Below are 12,119 nucleotides of genomic sequence, written 5' to 3' on the forward strand. Positions count from 1 at the left end.
CAGGTAATACAATGAAATGATAGGTAATACAGTGAAAAATTCTATTTATTCTTCTGAAAGATTCTGACATATAAATAATAAATGTAACATGGTAAACAAAATAGTATTTTAGAAATAAAGTTTTTGTCAAGATATTAGCTCATGGCGACAAAATATACTTGCTTGATGTGCTTATTGTTGTAGTCAATCACACAGTTTAACAACTGTTTGCCATATTCTAGGTGAATAGCAGTTCATTTATATCTTGCCCAATATTTTCTGAAGTTATGAAGGCTTCTGTGGTTTTTTTACTGAATAAACGAAGATAGAGTTTTTCTGACTAAACGAACTCACATGAAAAAACACAGAATGAACTCTACCCGTTACTATGACCGGTAAAAAAAGTAGGCTACTTTGAAAAGTCAATTTTTCTCATCAAAATTCGGATCTAAAAATGTTCTAAAGCACTGACAACTTAAGGTATAAGACCCCTCAAAAATCTAAAAAAAAAAAATTTTTTTTTTTAATGTAAATTTGGCACGAAATTTATCGCTGAACACAAATTTGAAAACCATTTTTAAAAATTTGATTGAGTTCTTGAGATATCCAATGTTTCCTTTGACTAGGTAAATTTTGTCTGCATAGCAACACGCATAGCAATGAGTTTTTATTAACAATTTCAAGCTATTTCATTATATTTTTTTTATCTAATAAACTTTCTAAACAATGGGTAAGTCATGCAGAGTAAAACAAAGTACTAAAAGTAAAAAATCAAGAAGATTTCATGGAAATAGATATACCAGAAATTTGGTAAATGATTCAACTTTGCCAGTAGCTTCTTTTATTAGTACTGAAAAAGACAATCTTTCTTTTAACCCTACTTTTATGTTGGGGTCCAAACGGACCCCACGAGTAGTTTGTTTTTGCATTATATATTTATGTAGTTAGTATTTTTTTTCAAAACTTTATATATCTGTTAAAAATCAGAAGATGTACAAAGACCAAAAAAATATTTTTTGAACATTGCTTCCTTTTTTTAGTTATTTTCAAAATATACATCAATGATGTTGGGGTCCATATGGACCCCAACATAGTTTTTCTTATAAACTTAATTGTTTTTCATAACTTATGCTTTTAAAAACTGTTTTTATTTTTTTATTTGTAACTCAATCTTTTTCTTTGATATTTTTAGATAAATTAGCTATATTTAGATTTCATAACAAATATTAGAACTTATGGCTGAAACTAAAAAAAGAGTTTGTATTAGATACACTGCTGAACAGGCTCAGGAACTATTGTTTGCATCACTTGATAAAGATTCATCAAGTGAAGAAGAGTTAATATCTGATGATGATGAAGAGGAAGAAGAAGTTGTTGAAGTAACAACAGACAGCTCAGAATATACTGAGTCATCAGATGATGCTGATTTTCAAGTAGATACTCCTGCAATTCCAAAAGTAGAGAATAAGTCAACACCAGTATTAGGAGCTAGAAGATGTAGAACTCGTGGTGGAGTTAGAGGTACTAGCAGTATTTATGGTAAAAATATTCAAGGGAGAATTAGTTGTGCAAATCAGGTATTAGAAAGAGGAAATATACATAATGATAGAGCTCAGGAAACAAGTCCAGGTAATACTAATGAAATAGTTGAAACTGAAGTGGAAGTTAGCAATACAACAAATGTTTATAAGTGCCCAAAAAGTAATGAAATATGGCAAAAACAAAGACTAAACAATTCTAAAAAATTTGCAGCACAAAACGTCATGAAATTAAAACCAGGATTAACACCATATGCAATAAATATGACAGATTCGATAAATGCTGCTTTTCAACTTTTTTTTACCCCAAAGATCTTCAAGATAATTCTAACTAAATCAAACAAAGAAGGTGAAGTTGTTTTTAAAGAAAAGTGGGCACCAATATCTGGATGAACTAAATGGGTTTCTTGGACTTTTATTTTTAGCAGGTGTTTATCGATCAGCAGGTGAAGCTACAGAGGAGCTATGGGACATTAGTGATGGCCGGCAGATTTTTCGTTCTGTAATGAGTTGTGAGCGTTTTCATATCATTTCAAGAGTTTTGAGATTTGATGACAAAGCAACTCGATTATTAAGACGCAGCAATGACAAACTTGCACCTATTCGTGAGGTTTTTGACATTTGGGTACAAACACTTTCAAATAGTTTTAGACCATATGAAAATGTTACTGTTGATGAACAGCTGGTTCCATTTCGTGGACGTTGTTCTTTTAGACAATATATAAAATCCAAACCAGCTAAATATGGGTTAAAGGTATGGTTATTGTGTGATTCTAGTACCAGCTATGTCTTGAATGCACAAATTTATACTGGTCGTGTTCATGGGGATGGCCCAGAAAGGAATCAAGGGCAACGAGTAGTACATGATTTAGTTGAAGTCATAAAAGGATCTGGAAGAAATGTTACAATGGACAACTTTTTCACATCTGTAACACTTGCACAAGAACTTTTGGAGAAAAAATTAAGTCTAGTTGGAACGATGCGCAAAAATAAAAAAGAAATTCCTACAGAATTTTTACCTGCTCGAACACGAGAAGTCTACTCTTCGTTGTTTGGTCACCAAGAACAATTGACTTTAGTCTCATATGTCCCAAAGAAAGGAAAGTCAGTCATTCTGCTGAGTACCAATCATCGTGATGCAGAGTTATCAAACCGCCCTGACAAAAAACCACAGATAATTCTGGACTATAATTCAACGAAGGGGGGAGTAGATACTTTTGACCAAATGGTCTCTACTTTTTCTACAAAGAGAATGACCCGCAGGTAATTATAAATATAGCAATACTCTATATAAATTTATGAAATCTATTATTTATTTGTCTATTTTTTTTAATTCAGGTGGCCTATGGTAATCTTTTACAACATCCTAGACATATCTGCTGTTAATGCCTTTGTAATTTGGATGCATTTAAATCCTACATGGAATAAACAGAAGACGCATCGCAGAAGATTGTTTTTAAAAGAACTCGGTAAATCTCTGGTAGCAAACCAACTCCAGTCAAGACTGTTACTTCCAAATTTGTCTTTAAACTTACACGATTCTATTTGCAAGTCACTTGCAAATATTTCATCACGAAATGTTGTATTAAGTTCTTCAATGTCGTTCAACGATCCACAAAATAACACAAAAAGAAGCAATGATGAAAATAAAGCAAAAGATAATAGTAATTTTGGTGTGAAAAGAAAACGAGGTAGATGCAAGCTCTGTAATAGATCACTTGATAAAAAAGTTCGAACTACTTGTAATAAATGTAACAATTTTGTATGCTGTACACACAGCAAAATTCTTTGTGAACACTGTGCAAAGTAAACCATACATGCATATATATATATATATATATATATATATATATATATATATATATATATATATATATATATATATATATATATATATATATATATATATATGTATGTATTTATGTTTAGATTTTTTTCTGTTAATAACAAAGTAATGTTTTATTTTTGGTAAAACAGAATAAAATTATCTTTTTTAATCTTTTTAAACAAAAAATTATTTTATTAAAAACATAATTATTTAGTTGGGGTCCGTATGGACCCCAACGTAACAAGTGCAAGTCAGTTAGCGACGGCATAGTAGGGTTAACACTTTGTTGAATTTATCTGTATCTTCAAAAAAAGTTGAAAAATTTGAGACACCACAGCTAAATGAAAACAGTTCTGTTGGTTATCGTATTGTTGACACGGAAATTTTATCTAGTGTGATTTATCAATTATGTTGTAAAAAATGTCTACAATCTGGTTTAAATCTTTCAGAATGTTTTTCTAAGAAAAAAGGATTGAGCTCAATGTTATACATTTGGTGCTCTAACTGCAATGAAAAAATTGAGTTCTATACTTCAAAGACATGCTCTGGAAGAAAAACTTTTGATGTAAATAATAGAATAATTTATTCAATGCGTGCATGTGGTCAAGGATTAGAAAAATTTACATCTTTAATGAACATCCCTAAACCAATGACTAAAAATATTTACAACAAAACAATTAAAACTGTCTCTGAATGTGCTAAAGTTGTTGCAAAAGAAACAATGATTGATGCTGCCAAAGATATCTCTCAGTTTTCTTTAAATATTGTTGATACTGCTGTATCAGTTGATGGTAGCTGGCAACGACTTGGATTCTCTTCATTAAATGGAGTTGTTACAGCAATATCAATGAAAACAGGTAAAATTCTTGATTGCGAACCAATGAGTCGGTCATGCAAAGCATGTAGCCTAAAATTTAAACTAAAAGAAAGTAATCCTACTGCATTTGAAACATGGAAATCATCGCATGTATGTAAATTAAATTATCGTGGCTCTGCTCCTGGTATGGAAGTGATTGGTGCACAAGGAATTTTTAGTCGTCCAATCTCTCAAAATAGACTAAGATATGTAGAGTTTTATGGGGATGGCGATTGTAAAAGCTATTCTTATGTTAAGGATACTTATCCTGGTATTACAGTGTGTAAGTTGGAGTGTGTTGGACATGTACAAAAACGTGTTGGTAGTAGATTGAGAAAATTGAAAAAAACTATTAAAGGACTTGGAGGGGAAGAAAAATTAACAAATGCTACAATTAACCGTCTACAAAACTACTATGGAATTTCTGTTAGGCAAAATGTAAATGATTTAGAAGGTATGAAAAAGGTCATACTTGCAACATTGTGTTTCATGTATCTTCATCAGCTGAAAATAATTGGCATGATCATTGCCCTAATGGTATCAATAGCTGGTGTCGTTATAAACAGGACAAAGTTAATAAAACCTCTACCTACAAATCAGGCACAGGCCTTCCACTCTCAGTTGCCAGTCATTTAAAACCTATTTAAATCGATCTACCTCAAGAAGAACTTTTAAAAAACTACCTTCATGGTAAGGCCCAAGACCAAAATGAAAGTTTTAATGGGATGATATGGTAGCGCATACCCAAAACAAAGTATATTTCTTTAACACAATTGGAGTTCAGAGTTTACGACGCTGTTTCAAATTTTAATAATGAAAGAAAACAAATGATCTTTTATTTGAAAAGTTGAATATGGTTCCAGGAATATATACTCTTCAAAGTTGTTCAATCATGAACAAAAAGTGTCTAATTTTTGCAGAGTATCAAAATTGGACAACATCAAAAAATCAACAAAAAGTAATCCGTGGATGCAAAAAAAAAAAAAAGAAGATGCAGATAATGACCAAGAAAGTAGTCTAAATGATCCTGGTTCATGTTCTTATAAGTAACTGTTTTTAAACTGACATTTTCATTGAAAATTTTTGGTACAATTATGATTGTTATATTTAAATGCGTTTTTCTCAAAATGTAAATTTTTAACTTCCCGGCCATCCTATTTCATTAATGGTATGTTCAATTTGCATCAAACTTTCAGCAAATGTTTATTGCATCTAGTTTTACAATTAGAACTAAAAGTTTTGCAATATTGTAAAAACTTTTTTATTTATACTAACTTGATCTTAAACAATTTTGTTTTTTTTAATGTACCATTTTAAAAATTTCAGTGTAATTCTAATATTTATTTTTTTAAAATAGTTTTAGTTAAGTTTGTAGAACAACATGTATTAAACCTATTGCCAAAATTTCAAACCCTAAATGCTTTCAGTTACTTAAATAGTATGGCCGAGGTGGCTAAAACATTTTTGAATGTTGACTATTTTAATTGGTAACTATGACAACTAATAAAATTATTTTTTATTTTTTAAAATGTTATTACCTTGTTCTTTCTCAGAATGTAGTTGGTTTTTTGTTAAAAGACTTCTTTTAATTAAAAAAAATTTGAGGTGTCTTATACCTTAAGAAAGTTGAGCACTCTATTTTGTAGAATACATTTTAAAATTTGTTTATATATATATATATATATATATATATATATATATATATATATATATATATATATATATATATATATATATATATATGTATACATGCACTCACACACCTTTTTATACAGCTGTTCACGAAAGTTTAACCGATTACAGAATTTTAGGATCTAATCTTCGGTTCTTCTTGAATAAAAATTTAACGGAAATAGATATCAAAATAAATTTTTTTTCCAATTTCTTAAATAGGTTATTTGTTAAAACAATAAAAAAAATTAGGTCTCAACTCATCACTGTTTATTCAGAAATTTCATTAAAAGGTAGATGATGCAAATCAAGAGGTGTCACAAAAGTTTAAACGATTTTATTTAAGATCAATTATTTGCTAATTAATAGATAAATCCGGTGCGAAAATTTTTTTTATTTTTAAATAAAGTTAAAATGAGTAGTTTACAATCAAAAAATTCATCACAACATCATCAGGCAGCTTTTAATTCATTAAAAATCAACTTGAAATATTGTAAATTTCAAATTAGTTTCAATTGCGTGCAAATGGGTCGAAAATCAGTTTCTAGTGCGATCAAGTGGCAAGTTATTGGTATGGCGAGGTCAAAAAATCACATAAACGTTCAAATAGGCAAAAAACTTCGCGTTTCTGAATCTTGCGTTCTAAAAACTATCAAAACCTGGGAACTTACCAAGGACGTCTCCGACATGCAGCGTACTATATTAGGAGACCATCCAAACTCAGCAACCGTAACAAAAGTGGTATATTCAGAATGAGCAGAGAAAACCCCAGACTCAGCTACAAAAAGCTAGCACAAATCTTCAATGAGTCAAAAAATAATCCAAAAGTTAGCAGAGAGCTCGTGAGACGAACATTGTCGGACCAAGGCATTGGAACGTACATAGCTGCTAAAAAACCTATTCTTTCAATCACGGATAAACGTAAACGACGAGTATGGTCCAAAGAAAGTCTGGACTGGTCTGTGGGCAAAAGTTATTTGGAGTGATGAAGCTAACTTTCAAGTCGTGAACCGCAAGGGAAGAATCTATGTCAAAAGATTTGCAACTGATAAATATTCAGAAAGGTTTTTGCAACATTGTCGACAAGACAGTGGAGGTTCGGTTGGCATCTGGGGATGTTTTTCTCACAAAGGTATAGGCTTCTGTGAGCTGTAGGAAGGCTGAATTAATCAATACACCTACAAGAACACATTGGAAGCGTGTTTAGTTCCATCAATCAGACACTTGTATGGCAGAAGCAAGTAATTCATTTTTTAGCAAGACGGGGCTTCAGCTCGCACAGCTCACACAATCAAAGAATGTTTTTTGAAAAAAAAGTTCAATGTGTTACCCTGGTGCTCTAGATCACCAGATCTCAACCCAATTGAAAATATTTGGTCTTGGATAGAGAATCAACTGACATACCATGAAATTCAATCAACTCAGCATTTGAAGCAACTTTTGAATGAGTACTGGCTGAAGGAACCTTGCTTGTTATGCATGAAATTAGTTGAATCAATGCATAAAAGAGTTTTTCTTTGCTATAAAAACAAAGAAGAACACTTTAAATGTAAATTTTGCTTTTTTTTTTTCATTTTTTGTTCGAATGTTGCAATTCGTTTAAACTTTTGTGCTTCTTCTTTTTCCTTAATGATTTTTTGTAATTATTTTTTTCTAACTAAATATTACCATTTTTATAATATGTTCATATTCATTTTAAAGCTAATTACTTTTTCTTTAACAAATAAAAAAAATCAATTCGATATCATTTTACAGTTTTTTTTTATTAAACAAAAACCAAACATGCTTGATAAAAATTCTGCAATCGTTTAAACTTTCGTGAATAGCTGTATTTGATTAGTTTAAAATGTTTTTTCTTTATTACTGGTGTTACTGAAGTTGTACACTTAAAATGGGTTACAAATGGGATTTCAATTCTACATGCATGGATACGAACATTCGAATGCTTAATCCTCATTTCTTACAAATTGCCAGTCAAGAAATGGTCATCAAGATTACCAGCTGACAAGCAACAAATTGAAATGCAAAAGAAAAAAATCAATTTCTTTTTCAAGAGAAGATGGGAATTATTGTCAGTAGGCCTAAGGCTAGAGGCTCAGGAACATCTAACGATGGAAACACCTCCAGAAGAGCCTTTCAGAATGAGTAATTGTTTTCTGAACTCATAGGACTTATTTTTGAACTTATAAAAATGTTCCATGTTGTTCTGACATTTATTTCATGTGGTTTTGAGCTCGATACTGATTTATTCAGGGAATACTGTACACATACAGTTAGGTTTTACGTGGAATGCTATCCATGGTACTATATGCCGCAGAGCATTCACAAAATATTAATTCAAGCTCCCAGTGTTGTTGATTACATGACATTAAAAAGTGGGCTCTTAAGTGAAGAAAATATAGAGGCCCGAAATAAAGATTTTCAAAAGTATCATGAGCATTTTACACGCAAGTGTGACCATATCAAATGTAATGAAGATTTCTTTAGGCAATTATTTTGTTCTAGTGAACCTGTCATTTCTTCACTAAGAACAATAGTTAGTACTAAGAAGAAGGTTTTGCCAGAAGGTGTCCTGCAAATGTTAAAAAAACAGTGTTTAGATGTTCTTATTATAGATTTTCACATGCCAAATTTTGGTTTCTTGCTTTGATTGTTATTAAAACTCAAATTTATGCATTGCAAAGTAAAATTTTCAGTATTTTACAATTAAGATAAATTAAAAAGTTCCCACATACATTTACTTGGAACACCAGCGCATTAAAAATCCTATTTTTTTAATAATATGAATTAAATAAGTCAAGAATTTGTATAAAATTGACTGTCAGTAAAACAACCAAACTTAACATCATAATATCTAATGCATACCTCGTATTTCTACTCTTACCAAATTAAGTTTATATGACACAAGTAAGTTGATGCTTACGCCAAAATAGGTATCCATAGCAACCAAATAAAATATAACACTTTCATAAGAAGCGCAGACCTTGCACTGGTGTTCGTGGCAAACTTGGTAAGTATAGCACACATTATAAGTCTGTAACTACGAAAAGTAGGTTTTTTCCATGCAAAAATAAGGTATCCATAACAACAAAATAAAAAATAACACCTTAATAAGAGGCGCACACCTTACGCCGATGCTCATGGCAAATTTAGTGTATATAGCACACATAAAAAGTTAACAACCACAAAAAGTAGGTGTCGTCTATGCAAAAAAAAAAGGTATCCATAGCATCTAAGTGAAAAACAACGCCTTCATAAGAAGCTCAAACCTTATATTGGTACTCATGCCAAAAATAGTGAATGTAGCACTAATATTAAATTAGTTATTAGTTTTGTCTCAAAATTGGCCATTCTGGTCCACTGTGCAATGTACTGATTTTATCCGAATCATCCCGAAAGTTCATCGCGTGTTAAAGAACTTCCTACAATATGTTGTGCCTATTCTTTGAATATAGCTTGAAAAATCTTTTGCGTTGCATTTACTAAGGTTTTTTCATCCTCGCTTAAGCGTACACAAGATTTTTTTAAACCTTGCTCCAACCCTAACATTGAGCAACATACAAATAGAAATAAAAAGTGCAGAATACTTGCACAATTATCAAGCGAGCCAGTTTGAGTTTGAGTGTTAAAATCAATAACAGTTTTTTATATTTGTTTGTAAGTAGAATGAGGAATAGGACAAGAAGAACAAAACGGACTATTTATCAGTTCCTTCAAAAAATTTCAAACCATAATGGTAATAAATGTCTTGTAACTAATTTTAATAACGGAGTCTTGAGATAAAATTCGATGTCATAGATCAGCTAGCTCAACTTTAAATCTCTTCATCTCTATTAGGGTAGATTCTTGAGTCTCTTCTTCATAGACAGATATAATACAACAGTTAGGTATCCTGCATTTTGAAATGTGGCTTTCTCTATTTAGGTAAGTTTGCATTTGTAAAACTACATCTGCATTTTGAAATGTAAGTAATGATTTAATTAAACTTTTATCAATTTGTCGGTATGCAAACCAGAGTTTGTCAAATGTTAAGCCAAGCTGCTTTAAAATAGATAGTTAACTGCTCGTTAATGTTGAAATAAATCACAACTTTGATTGCTTTTGCGGCTAATCCAATTCCAACTGCTTTGAATACATTAGCATTTCGTAGAATATGTGTCGCAACTTTTGGGTATTAATAAACTAAATGTTGATTATTACATGCATAAATAATACTTTAGGGCACGTCATTAAACAAAAGAAACGAAAACAATCATAATATGTAATACCGAGGGTTTTCGCAGCGTACCACTCAAAAATCATAACCATAAGATCATAATCATAAGGGGAAATCCTTAGTTGCTTAAATTTAATAACTATTTTGGTCATAATTTTATATATAGAACAGACTGAAATTGTCCTGCATGAATATGAAATATGAAAGCATTTCAAATGTAATGATCTCCTTATAATTTATATTAGGGGGTCCTTAAATATGTAATGCTGAATAAGCTATAGATTGAAGTTCAAAACAACCACTACAAAAACCAAAACAAATTCTACAATAGCTCCCATAACAATAATGGAATATCCAACAAATGATGCAACATTTATAGTTGATTTAGGAACATAATCAGTCGCTTCACAATTAAAGGATTCACAACAACGTCTACTGAAGCTCCCCAGTCAGCTATTGAATAACCAATAACTGAAACTCCAACAACCAATCTAAACTATCGAGCTAAGACACAGACACACCAATATCAACTGAAAAACACCGACAACAACTGAATAAGCACTAACATCTTCTACAGATACTTCAATGACATCTACAGAATATCAAATTGTTGCAGTAATACATATACGAACCGAAAATAACTATATGCGCTTTTATGACGGAAGTTACAGCAACTTCAACCGGAGTTTCCCAGAAAACTGCTGAATATCCTATTACCCCAGCTGTTAAAAGTATAACAAAAGATCCAATAACATCATTAAAAACTAACAATCGAAATAAAAAATTTAACAAGAAACACTGAAACTTTATCAACATATCAACCATGTTTGCAAGTTTACTACTTTTTTCGCACAGTTGTTTGTTTTGAATAAAATGGTTGTATTTTGTCATCAAAAGTTATATGTCGCAAAGTGGCTTTATTTTTAAGGAAACATGATTTATAGAATTCCACTATATGCAAAATATGTTATATTATGGATTTGAAATAGAAGAATTAGCAATACGGAATGCCTTATCAACGGCTCTCTTATTTTAACATCCATTCTTTGCCTAAGTGCTTTAGATTGTAATTCTTACATATTTATTAAGATATTTTCAAGTTGGAGATATATTAAGTTTGTAGTTCATGTCACCTTTTTACCCTTTCTTCTAATTTAATGTTTTTTTCTTATATTAAAGTAAGAAGTGTCCATGGTTATGTTTTTGTTTACTGGAGATGTACAGAAAACAATAATTGAAAGAAGCGACTGTATAACCACGTTTAAGTTTTTAAATTTATAAGCAGATCAATTTTATCAAATCCAACAATATAAAAACTTCGCTTTTTATTCCAGCAAACCGTCAAGATTTACAAATGTTGATTTCACTTTAAACTTTTTCAACTTCGCAGATACTCTCCCTTTTCTAAAGGTTGATGACTTGGTTGGTTTTTTTTTGTATAACCACCCTAGTTAGTCAAAATCGATAGCATTTTTTTCTGCGAAAATCTAAAAAAATCCATATTAATAACAGCTAATGGCTGTATTTCTGTGGTTGTTTTGCTTCGGTTAAACAAAAACAATATCGTTTCACAATAGTAGTAGTTGGGTTACAATTACTTTAAAATCAGGAGTGTTGCTGAAAAAAAGCCGGGATTGCTCAATGCTTTGGCTAAATTTGGTTCCAAGATTTTGATAATAAAAACACTGATACAAGAAAACGACACTCATTCAACAAATATACAATACTGTTTAAAGATTTTTAGTCGGAGTTAGTGAACATTTTTAATGACATCTTTAATAACTTTAACTCTAATTTCTATTTTTAATACTAATGCACGGCAAAATAAAATAAGTTATTTTAAGTCGCAAGTTTACAATAAACTACAAGTATATATATGCTCCAAATTGGACGCTAATAAATCCCATAATACTTATGAAATATTTTTCTTAAAAAATAATTTGTATTCTTTCTCACGACTTAACAATGTTTTACATTTAGCACTAAAAAAATTTTTTTAGAGAGTCTTTTCATAACAGATCCAATAAAATC

General features: G+C 30.7%; 1 protein-coding gene and 1 pseudogene across 1 annotated transcript; both read left to right on the plus strand.

Annotated features, from left to right (window-relative positions):
- Positions 1-2,743: 2,743 nt before the first annotated feature.
- On the plus strand, positions 2,744-3,333 carry LOC149881426 (uncharacterized). The gene is made up of 2 exons (XM_090069224.1): positions 2,744-2,780; positions 2,856-3,333. The coding sequence occupies exons 1-2, from the start codon at positions 2,770-2,772 to the stop codon at positions 3,325-3,327; spliced, it is 483 nt and encodes a 160-aa protein (XP_089925350.1). The 5' UTR covers positions 2,744-2,769; the 3' UTR covers positions 3,328-3,333.
- Positions 3,334-7,744: 4,411 nt separating this feature from the next.
- On the plus strand, positions 7,745-8,230 carry LOC149881427 (uncharacterized; annotated as a pseudogene).
- The last annotated feature ends 3,889 nt before the right edge of the window (positions 8,231-12,119 follow it).

This window comes from Hydra viridissima, unplaced genomic scaffold (genome assembly GCF_058129835.1).
Source record: "Hydra viridissima isolate aposymbiotic clone 2 unplaced genomic scaffold, HvirCarnegie_v1 scaffold_12, whole genome shotgun sequence".
NCBI classification, from domain to species: Eukaryota; Metazoa; Cnidaria; class Hydrozoa; order Anthoathecata; family Hydridae; genus Hydra; species Hydra viridissima.